Source organism: Montipora foliosa, chromosome 6 (genome assembly GCF_036669935.1).
Source record: "Montipora foliosa isolate CH-2021 chromosome 6, ASM3666993v2, whole genome shotgun sequence".
Taxonomy (NCBI): Eukaryota; Metazoa; Cnidaria; class Anthozoa; order Scleractinia; family Acroporidae; genus Montipora; species Montipora foliosa.
The window spans coordinates 48,910,163-48,922,662 of NC_090874.1; the positions used below are offsets into that span (position 1 = coordinate 48,910,163).

At 39.8% G+C, this 12,500-nt stretch overlaps 1 protein-coding gene across 1 annotated transcript in view; it reads right to left on the reverse strand.

Annotated features, from left to right (window-relative positions):
• LOC138007580 (probable cytosolic Fe-S cluster assembly factor v1g210509) overlaps positions 1–12,500 on the reverse strand; it is a 34,418-nt gene that overhangs the window by 20,188 nt on the left and 1,730 nt on the right. The window contains exons 4-6 of the mRNA XM_068854580.1: positions 8,357–8,418; positions 6,821–6,914; positions 3,931–4,026 (exon numbers count right to left, since the gene is read on the reverse strand). Of these exons, the coding sequence (XP_068710681.1) occupies positions 3,931–4,026; positions 6,821–6,914; positions 8,357–8,418 (252 nt within the window). The remainder of the gene's footprint in view (positions 1–3,930; positions 4,027–6,820; positions 6,915–8,356; positions 8,419–12,500) is intronic.

The window sequence follows — 12,500 nt, forward strand, 5'->3', positions numbered from 1 at the left end:
ACCCGTAACACCTGTCACAGGTGTCACTAGTAAATGTTACCGCCTTTTCGCATAGCCTGTCCAGAGAACGACTGCATGAATGTTGAATTCGAAACATTTTAGCCCAGGCCACTTGTGAATGTTGTGTTCCAAACAAGGCCACAAACGGCATCGATTTGCTTTTCCTCAAAGTACGGTAAGTGGTGTTTGCCATATCCGGCTTTGCCTATGTGTGGGCATGGCCACATCCTTGGAAAAGTGAAAGAGACAACACTGCCATTGAAGAGAATTAAAAGTTTATTGCAACAGTTGTGTTCATCCTTTATTATTTGTTTCTCTAACAACACTGGCGACAAGGATCTTGTCTAATGAGTGTTTACCTTCCATTGCTCCTTTCAATTGTATCATTGCAAGGATGCATCAACTCTTGTGAACAAAGAAAAAGTCAATTGCGCTAGTGAAGATTGTGATAAAGCGTCAAGTAGTGAACGACACAAACAACGCTTTCTTGGCAAATGTTGGAGGTGTGATAGGCTTGGTCATATGGGGAAAGAATCTGATGTTTGCAAAAATCATGTGCGATGGAAATGCAGGAAGCGAGGGCATATGGAGGTTTGTTGCCACACCGCACAAGAAAAACAATCCAAAGGAAGAGGTGACCAGAGAAATCTCAATCCATTAGCATGGAAACAACAGGGAGTCAGAAACATACGTGACCAACCACACAATGAAGATAAGGAAGATGGGTACTACCGGTAAGTTTTCAGCACCACACATGGTGGATGAAGTACTTTGAGTTTATTTGTTGAAGACCACTGAGCCTGTCAGTGTCATCTTAGACTCTGTGGTGAAACTTGTAATATCATGTCTAAATGGACAAATTCAGTTGTTGACAACTGACAAAAGGATATATGCTTTTGCATCACAGCAACTCTTTAAGCTCTTAGGAAAGTGCATGTTGAACATTTGTGTTCTGATACACAAACGCCATTACAAGCTGAGTGTATGGCAGGAACCGCTGACACATCATTAGGCCGTCATACATCCAAAGAGTTAGGCATTTTGAAGATTGGCACGTTGACTGGTTATTGTGGGTCACAATTTCCTCCCGATAAGAAAGCATGTCTGATGGCCAAATACCCCCAAGTCTTTACAGGCCAACGAACATTGAAGAATTTTCCAATGAAACTGCAAGTTGATGACTGTGTTCCTCCTGTTGCTCCAACTATGAGGAGAATTCCTTTCAGTAGGAGAGAGAAGGGAGTTGAAAAGTTAGAGGAACTTGAGAAACTTGATCTGTGATTGAGAAAGTGAATGGCCTAACAAATTGGATTAATCCCCTGGTTGCTGTCAAGAAAGTGAATGGCGATGTGCCCACCTGCTTGGACATGTGACAGGCTGACCAAGCCATACTCAGAGAGAAGCACCCTGTGCCAACCATCGAGGAAACTTTGCAAGGACTTTCTGGTGCAAAGGTATTTTCCAAATTAGATTTCAATATGGCACTTCATCAAATAGGATTCACTCCAGAATTGCAAGACACAAACACCTTTGACGGACCTAATGGCCTCTACCAGCACAAGCATCTTTTGTTTGGTGTGAATATGGCTACAGAGAAATTTCAGCTCATCATTTGGCAAATACTCAAGTACTGCCCAGGTGCTCACAACATACATGATGATAAACAAGTAGTGGTGACCATAGAAGAAGAGCATGACAAAAATGGCCTGACCCTGAACTACCAAAAGTGCCATACTGGTGTGACCTCTATGATGTATCTCCGAAACACATTATTTGAACAGGGATTGTAGGTATCCAGTGACAGAGTTGAAAACCCTGCGCAAGCTCCAAGACCAAAGATAAGTCAGAATTGCGAAGCTTTCTTGGCCTTGGCGCAGTATTGCTTGAGGTTCATGTCAGTCTTATCAATCACTGCAAGTCCTCTCTGGGACCTGAAAAAAGCAAAAGCCAAATGGAGATGGGGCCCTGAAGAGGAAAATACATTCCAAGAGGTGAAGAATCATTTAACACAAGTGCCAGTGATGGCTCTCTACAAGCATGGAGCAGAAACCCACATCCCCACAGATGCATCACCAATTGGTATAGGAGCTGTGTTAGAACAGAAGCAAGACGATTGCCACTACCGACCAGTATACTATGCTAGCCGAAAGCTGAGTGCTGTGGAGAAGAGATATTCCCAGTTTGAGAGAGAAGCACTTTTGCAATTAAGTGGTGCTGTAATAAACTTTATATACCGGTGTATCTCTATGGAACAGAGTTCAAAATCAGAACAGTTACTGTCCTTGGTCCTCAATCCAAGCCACCCTCAGCTAGATTGGAGAGATGGATGTTGTACATGCAGCAGTTTAAGCACACCACAAAGCACGACCCAGGAAAAGAAAATGCTGCTTATGCCCTGAGTAGACTGCCAGTAAGTTAACCTAACCTACAGAAGCTGATGAGGAAACAGACAAATAAGCCCAAATGCGGTTATGAAGCCATAACAAGTGGTAAACGACCCAGACTCCAAGGGACCACCTACAAGGCTGTTAAAGAAGAACTTTCGAAGATGGACATGATCATGAAAGAAAGCAGAGTGGTTATGCCTGAAAAGTTATGCAATCAAACAATTTGACTTGCTCATGCAGGGCATCAAGGTATCGTGCAAACAAAGTCTTGTTTGAAAGAAAAGGTGTGACGACCTGACATGGACAAACAAGTTGAGAAGTTAGTGCCATTCTGTTACCCTTGCCAGTTAGTTGGACCCAGGCCAAAGCCTGTCCAATTAAATTAATTAATGCCACTACCTCAAACTGAAATTGCAGTGGATCCACTCAAGATTCCTAATAAGGGACAATCTTTGTAGTTGATTATTACTTTAAATGGCCTGAAGTAACTCTCCTCAGCAAGACAAAATGCAGAACATAAGATCAAGTGCTTGGAGAGAGTGTTTCGTATGCATGGATGATGGTTTTCCGGAAGCCCACAGAAGTGACAATGGCCCACCATTTGCTTCAAGAGAATTAAATGAATTTCTTAAGTACCTCTAGAGCTATAGACCAAATGCATAAATGACAGCCAAAAAAAATATTCTTTTGTTTATGTGCTAATTAGACTCACTAGCCTCGCTCTCAAGCAACATTTCTTTTGTATTTTGTCCATGCAAATGAGGCTAGTGAGGCTAATTAGCACATAAACAAAAGAATTTTTTTTGGGCGCCATTTATGAATTCGGTCTATTGACCACTGGAAGTGCATTCCTTATTCCTTATTAAGACTCTCTTGACAGGGGTCTGGATATCAGAGTCGCAAGGCAAAAAATGGAAGAGAGAGCTGCAAGACTTCTTATTAAAGTATCGCAACACTCCCCATAAAGTGACATCACTCTCCTCAGCTGAACTGTTCATAAGAGGGAAGCTAAGGGATAAACTGCCTAGAGTTTGATGACTGCAAGACCACACTACTGCAGCGGAATGGTAAGTTCTCCCCAGAGATAGATATTCACGAAGAAAGCTTAGAGAGAGAGAGTATGCTGATGTAAAGAGACATGCAGTCACTAGTGACATAGAGGAAGGTGACTGAGTCCTGCTCTGTCAGAACTGAGAAAACAAGACATTCACGCCTGAGCCGTACCAAGTTGTGGTGAAGAATGGCAATGCAGTGATTATTGAGAGCTCCACTGGTCAAAGTAAAATGGGTTTGTAAAGAACGATGCCTGTGACAGAGAGCTCTTCTCCATCATAAAAAAATGAAGGCATTAGGATGAAATGAGGCCCAGAATATTTTTCCACTGCCCTGTCTCCCCTGATTGCCAAGTACAAGTTTTGATAATATCACTCTTTGCGTCAGTTAAGCACTCTATTGCTAACCCTCTGACAGGAATGGAAACCAAATGTAAGAAAACAAGTCACACAAAATGATTTATATACAGGGCTTTAAATAATCAGCTCACCTCAGTCACACCTAATTTGAACTTGGCCGCAACAGAAGCTCTTGACTGTGGAGATATTGACACTATGATTACCTTCTGCCCTTCAGAAGATCCTCCCTAGAAAAACAATGACAAAACCATGCTAAAGGAGCAACTATTCTCAGAACCTAAGGCTCACTTTACAGTTTAGTTCAGACTTGTTAAAGTGCCCTTGTGATTAAAAAAAATCACTTCCTTTTTTCGTCAGATTTTGAAAAAAATGTTTGCTTGACATACACTTGACTGGCAAAATTTTGAACTTTGATTTTTGCCCAAAGGCCATTTATATTTCATGGTCCGCCATTAATCACGTTCAAAACTGAACGATTGGACCTCAGAGGGTTGGATCCAGGAAAAAGTGATGTCAAAGGCTCACTAGCTTAAAATTTCAGGGTGTGAATGCAGCTTATTATATACGCAAAAGGCAAGTCTAAAAGTCTGAAGGCCTAAACTCCCGTGCTGCATATTAATTCTGCGGCGTACACATGCATTGCACTAGTGAGCCTTTGACGTCATTTTCTCCTTGATCCAGCTCTCTCAAGATCTTAAAGTTAGTAATGGTGGACCATTAAAAAGGAAAATTCCAGTTAAAATAAACAGGTGCCTTTTTTAATCAAGGCTTAAAACTGTGGTGGCTTTAGTTAGCGTTTAGTTAGTGTTTAGTTTTGAAATCCAAAGAAAAATAAGAATTGATATTTTGGTCACAGGGGCACTTTAACATTCAAGGTAACAATATGATAGATAAAAGCAAATCAGGTAACAATTATTTATTTCACCCTAGTTTGATTTGAAATTTTCATTTCTGATGGTGAAATCAGTACCATAGTTACATAAGACAAATTACAAATCAAACTAGTTCCCACAACAAGAAAGTAGGAAATATTTTACCTGCAAATCATACCACTGCAGCTGCAAAACATTATTTTCCACAAGAAAATTGATATTTATGGGTAATATTTACCTAAAATCTAAATGTAAAATGCCAATTTGCCCGAAAACAATGTGCACCAGGACAACAGGGTATAAAATATTTGCGGATGTGAACAAGGCATAGACAGGTGAACCGGCCTACCAACCTCATTTTTGATGTGTAAGGAAGAAGCTTCCCCCTTCTAAGGCTGTGAGAGAACGCTGGGAAATGGCAACATGCCGGTAGGGATGTGAGCGGGCAAAATCTTTTAGATGCATAAATCTCCTTGTGGAAAATAACATTTATTTCATAAACTTAGCCTAAAATCTAAAATGAAGTAACAGAATATCGTGCGAGGAAGCAGATATCTACTGCCTGAGTACCTGATGACGTCAACACCCAAGAGAAACAAAGGATCCAAGCAGCCAGGCTTGTTGCAAGACTTGACCCAACACTCCACAACGACCAGTGCCCAGTTGCTCAAAGCCTGCTAAGCACTAATTATTGGTTAAGACGTATCAAAACCTATACGTTTCCATGGTATTTAATGCTGGTTAGCGCTAATCATGCTTTGAACAACCCAGGCCAGAACAGCAGACACTACCATCAACAAGGACAAACACTGGCAAAAGCAAAAAGTCCAGCAAGGCTCCAGAAGACTATGAAGCTTCAATTAGAGCAAGCCAAAAAAGCACATACAATTCCAACACAAACAACTGAAGGCTTAAGACTATTAAACATGTACAACCCCAGAAAGCCCTGGAGGCAAAACAATATGCACAATTCCAAAAGCCTCAAAAGTGAGTGACCAACTGTGGTTTGGGCCACAGAAAAAGGACCGAGACATTGGATGTGTTCAGAGAAACCTGACATATCACGCAGGTAAAAATTGGTTAAGATGGTTTCATTGTTCCAGTAGGCAGCCTTAAGAATCTCTTCAACGGGAGAAACTCCAACAAGGCCTCAAATGAGCCGAGTTAAGGCCTGTCTAGCCGCTGACTTGAGCCATCTAGAGACAGAATCTGGCTGGACCTTATTATTGCCTTGGCCAAGCTTACATGTATATGGTAAAAACAACCGAAAACTCAGACAGGACACAGTTTATTATTAGGCTCCTGTTGGCTAGCTATAAATTGAAGAACATAGAGATTTAATAACCACTGGAGGGTTTGACTCCAACCTTTGATTCTTACCAACAAAGGCAGGGTTTGAAAAAAATTGTAACATGAAAATGGGCCACTCGTCCAACTGATTTATGAAGGGACTGCTTGCAGTCTAAGCATGACATGACTTCTCCTGATTGGTTAAAATTGGCAGCCCTTTGTTTGTTTCGTGCACAAAGTGTATCTAAAAATAAATCGAATTGTGACTGTGTTATCTGATTCTAACAACCATAGCCTGCTCGCAGGTGAGAATTTGAATTTTGGCCGCCATATTGAACGGGTCGAAGTCGGAAGATCTGGGACAAGGGTTTATCTTGCACTCTCTTTCCCGCCTCCCGCCTCCCGCCCCTCCACCCTGTTGTTTTGTCACCCGGCCCAAACCTATCCTACGCACTTCCAATATGGCATCTGATACATGTTTCGCGGCAACAGCAACATCTACCGCCTGCCAGCAGGCTACAACCACCATCGATCGAGGGACACTCGATGCACCATGACTATTGGGCCATGCAGGGCTCACATTTGATTGGCTATCAATGCAACAAGTTGACCTTCATTGCACTAATTTGAACTTTCTGCACTAATGTTGATGTGTTCTCAGCCATTTTAGGCTAACTGTAAGTTTACGAAATAAATATTGGTCTCTGTATATTTCTTCTTATGTTTAATTAATTCAGTTTAATTCAGTAACTTTTAAGCCATCCGGTCTGTAGTGAATGTGTTAGGAGCCCAATTAATTTAAAAAAAAAAAAAAAAACGATACTGGCAAGTAATCAAAAATTGACACAGTTTGTGTTACCTCTGTGACCTTTTTGTTGTTTGCAATTATCTTGTACAATTCTTCTTGACTTTGCTGGGTTATTAGTACACTCTCTGCAGATGTTATACAGCCACTGAAAACAATGTATTACATTTTTACAATGCTTTATAGTAGACTGATCAGAGACCTTTTTACTATGATGACTTTGTAGCGAGCCTATCCCTACCATCTTAGGGTGCGTTCAATTGACCGTATTCCGGAATAGGAATACATGGAATAGAAGTTAGAAATCCTTCGTTTTTACGGAGATTCACATTAAAATGTCAAACACCTGCTCAAACACTATTTTAAGCATATCTTTATTATCCCTGTTGATTCTAAACGCCAAACATACCATTGTTTAAAAATCATCACTCCACATATTCTTATTCCAGAATAGGGTCCATCGAACGCACCCTTAATTTAAAACAAGGAGAGTAAAACAGGACGATATCAAATCAACCAAGGGAGATTGCACGGTCCCCACTGCGGTGCCCCCTGGAAAAAGTTTTACAGCATTACTCTCCGTGATAGTAGCAGTTCAGAAAAAGGGGAAAAAATCTAAAAAAGTGACTTTTAACTGTCTATCTTTGAAAGCATAAAACTAGTATAAACCCTGTATGTATGGATACATTTACATGTCATATTTGAAAACTTGAGCAAGACACTTTACTCTCACAGTGCCTCTCTCCACCCAGGTGTATAAATGGATACCAGCAAAAATGCTGGGGGTAACCCTGCGATGGACTAGCATCCCAACCCGGGGGGAGTAGAAACACTCCTAGCCGTTTCATGCTACAGAAACCGGAGATAAGTGCCGGGCTGGTGGGCCTTCTAGGCTCGTAGCGAACTCAACCTTTACCTTTACCTACTAATTCAAAGGTATTTTTGCACAGTTTTATGAATATGCGGGAAAAGCAGATCTTACCAGTGTTATTGAAATCCAAAACGAAAATTGGGGGTAACCACACATTTTTTATAGATAATTAACCAACAATAGTTGTAATAAGCTCTAAAATACAAAGCTATGTATGGCGTTCCTATCCAAATTAAAACTTAATTATCTCTGAAAAATGCATGCATACCCCCAATTTTCTTTTTGGATAACAAGAGCACTCCTGCTTTCTCCGCATAGTTTTAAATCGTGCAAAAATATCCCTGCATTACTAAGCACTGCCGATAGGAAATCCGAGTATCTGGAGATGCTCAGAATGTGTGCCCAATAACAATAGTAGGAACCATCCTTAAGTAACTGATTATCATATCAACATCACATTTCATGGTGATTTTCAACATAGGGAACCATTTATACAATTATGAATACAGGTATGGTGTATCTGGCCTTGGCTTAACAGTCAGCCTGTATTTGACATGACAGTTTTTCCTACACCAGAAAAAAAGGTTGCTCTTCTAAAACTGTACCAGAAAAGTCACATCTGACCTAACTTCCACTCAAATGCTAGGCCAGAAAAAGCTATAAAACAAGTGCTGTTATTTACCAAGTAGAATAAAACAGTGAGAAGACACAATACACACCTACAAGCCAAGCAGTCATTGAGTGTTATCTGTGCTCTTTGTAGTTTTGTCCTCTCCCCACCCTTTGTAAATTCATAAATGTAACAAAACATTCAGTTCAGAAGATTTCAAGGGTAGTTTTTTTAAACCAGGTAAATATTTGTTGAATTAACTACTAGGTAGATTTTAAGCTAACTGTCTAAGAAGGGATTTTCTTTTTTGGCGGGGGTTTGGCTAAAAAATTGGGGCCTGGTATTTTAGGAGGTACTTAAACTGTGGAAAACTGTGAACTTTATTCTGTCTGCTAATATTGGTTGTTTAATGCAATTTTCATAATTCTACAGAAATCTCACCTTCAAGTGCTATGTACCAAACTGCATTTTGACTTCCATCAATCAAATTTCCAGATCAACTCCGCCTCAGGAAAGTGAATTGGAGTTTTTTCTTAGTTCACAGTTCGAATAACATTATGATATCTTTTTAGAGGTTCTTCAGTAAAAACAATCATACATAAGTATTATATCGCTTTCCATCAGCGTCCAGTTCGAATGTGTGAATCTACTGTAGGAAGCAAAGATGCTGATTGGTAGCTTATGTCATGCATCAATTTATTTCGTTTCATTGATAGAAGCCAATACAGAGTTTGGCCATTGGCACTGGAATATGATATTCCACAGAATTATGAAAATCACAATAAGTTGGTACAAGACCATCCATTCTTAGAATCCTTGATTGTTAAAACCATTTATTTCCCTTAGTAATAAATGCCAAGGGATACCTGTTTGTGCAATTGTGCGCAAGTATTACCGTACTTATTCGGCTACAAGCCGAGCTCGGCTATAAGCCGAGACCCCAAACTTCTTACGGAAAAAATCAACTTGATTGACACGAATTGTAAATGCATAATACTCGGCTATAAGCCGAGCCCCATTTTAGGTCTTGATGTGTATTATCGACTATGGAATTTTCGTAATTTAAAATACAATCTGTTCAACGGGGAGCGTATCAGGGAGCATATCCCGAGCTCGATCAACGACCTTTGGCGTGGTTTTCACAGCAAAGAATTCAAGATTTTCCCTTTAATCCGTACGGTTTTTTTGCTTGGAAAATGTCGCTACAAGAAGAAATCCACTTGCGTTTTCGTCTCAAGTTTGCTATGGTGTCATGTGACAAGCTTGTTTACACGTTCTGTGATATGGTGCAATCTCGTTCCCAGATTCCTCGTTCCTTCGATGGGTAAACCAGGCTTGGCGCGATATTCCCGAGGAGATGGGAAGGCGTTCGTTCAAGACTTGTGGCACCTCTATAATGCACTCGACGGCACAGAAGACGATGCAGTCTTCGACGAGAATATTCCAGAACAAAAAAAAAAAAGTGAAGACGAGGAAATGGACAACGAATTTGAGACAGACAGGAAGGAAGAAGACGAGCAATAAGATCGATCCCGATAATTTACACAACAACACGAACGGCTCCTTTACGAGCCACCAAGTAATAAACATCCATATTACACCAACAACAACTTCTCGTCATTTTACAAGTAATTTAGTTCGGCTTGTAAGTGAATACACGTTCATTTGTTACTGTTTTAATTTGCTGAGAAAATTCTTTTTATCAAAAATACTCGGCTATAAGCCGAGACCCCTTCTACCGCTTCAAATTTGCCCAAATTGAGTGAGGATTTGTGTAAAAATCGCTCGGCTTATAGCTGAATAAGTACGGTAGTACCGGTATTAACTGACTGCTTAAAATATTACTGCTTCCCTCCTAAAACAGCCTCCTACAGGTTAATCATCAATGATGAATCTCTTAGGGACAAAAGAATTATTTACCAGTACCAATCAAAACCAGTTAGAGCTACCTGTCACTGAGAAAAGTATTGTCAAAACTAAAGCTAACCCTACTAAAACTAACCACATGGCTAATGAAATAAATATCTGGTTAGAAAAAAAGATACCAGTTTTTAAAAAAGTAATTAATTAAAATTAAATTTAACTAGGATAAAAAAATTACCTGCAACATATATGTAAACAAAAATAAAAGATTTAAAATCCTGATCTAGGAATGATATAAGGCAAATCATTTGACTTTGTGAAAGTACAGCTGGTTTTTGACAATGCGACTTCCCAACCAGTGGTCAGAGAGGCAGGGTTTTCAATAAGAATTTTAGTAGGCGGCAAAACCGGAAGGTAGGCAGAGAAAAAAAATGCGCACCAAAGGTGCGCTCTTTGAAGGCCAAAGGCACAAGCTTGTAGGGGGTCCGGGAAACAGTTCTGAAATTTGTGCCTCTTAGAATGCATTTCCTGCATTCTCGAGCACGATTTAGGGCATTTGAACACAACACTTATATCACTAAATTCTGGATTTTTTTTATTCAGAGGGAGTACTCTAAAATGTTTAAATTCAGTTGATAAAAAGACACACTTTGGGTTTTGAAAAGATGCTAAAATATCATGACATAGCCCCCTTTAAGGCTCCATTGCATTCTGTACAGATGCGTGCAATGTATTATATCTGTCGTGACTGAAAAGACCTTTTGCGAATGTCATCTTGTCAAGCTTCAAATGTAGTTAGCAAATCTGGCAGCTTACACCAAGCACTGGACTCAGCTGGACCGCTGCCTCAAAAACGTGTACATATACTCGATCTTTGACATGGACAGGAAAACACAAATCTCCGAAATTACTCAGAATTCAGGCGTCTTTTTTTTTCACGAGCAAAACTTTCTGGATCCAAGGTTCATGTTCTGTGTGAATGTTTCTCACATGTTATTTGTAAAATTTGCAGTAGCTTCCAAGGAAAAGTAGGCGGCAAGTTTACGGGCAATAGACGACAAATTCTGCCAGCCACCGGCTCTTATTGAAAACCCTGAGAGAGAGACTTGAACTTAGAACATCCTGAATTCACATCAGCTACAGGACAAGCAAAGCTTATGCATGTACTGTAACAACTGCAACAAAACGGAGTGTTGTAACAAATACAAATTTCTTCTTGAACTTGATCCAAAGAGTTTCCGCCTCAGAGGAATCAGAATTTATATAGAAATATTTCAACATTACCACTACGTCTTCATCAGTCAAGTGATTGATTCCATTATTGGCCACAATATTGTATTAAACCACATGACCATTTTAGTGCACTATAAGCAGGAGGTACATGTACATTGTACATGTACGTCCAGGTGTAGTACCAAACTGTAGGAGTACACTCCTGATTCACGATAGGTTATATGTACAAAAGAGCCTCTATACGATAATTTCAAAACTTATTCATTTCTCTCTGCTTTTTAACTCCCAATCGGTAGTTGAAAATGCGATACAATCATAATATCACATACTTTCTTACTCGATTTCCTGTAGTCAATCACACTCCAACTATTTATAATCATTGAGAAACAAACTACTGTCATGTAACTTTCGTTCACAGCCCTCAACCATGTTAAGTGATGGACTTAATTCCTTGATGAAAACGCTTCATTGTCCCAGCATTTGTCCTTGTCATTCTCTAAATGTTCGTAAACAGCAGAAGTGGAGCACATCTTTACGTTCTTGTTAGCGTACCCCCAATGATCTTCTAGTTTTTCCCACTAAATGGTTGTCACAAACACTACCTCCTGTTTACAGCACATTAAAATAGTCATGTGGTTATGACAGCCGTGAAATGTTTCTGTTTAAATACTGATTACTCTGAGGAGGGATTTTTTGGATCAGATTACGCTTCCAGAGCAGGAAAACAATGTTCTGGAACTGTTTTTACTAATGCTCACTAAGGAAAAACAAATTTGAAAATAATATAATGACTGGCTAATCTAAAAGTAAGAGAGTGGCTTTTGTCTGCCTTTGTCCTAAGTCCATTTTTTCACAAAGGGGTCGTAAAGTGACTAAATTATCTCACGCCAAGGATAAGCTTTGGTTTGATTAAGAGTCGCGGGGCGATTTAATTTGGGAAACAATTTGTCAATTGATGAACATTGTGCAAGCACGCACAAAGTTTTTCAGGAAACGATTTGTAAGACACAAATCACGGTGTTGAGAGACTAAAAGCCTCAGTCTACAACCAGCAAGCATTGTTAGAAACGACTGAAGATAAACACTAGTGATTCTAAAAGTATTTACAACGCAAATGATCAGTATTGTTCCAAATATTAACATATTAAAAACTTCCA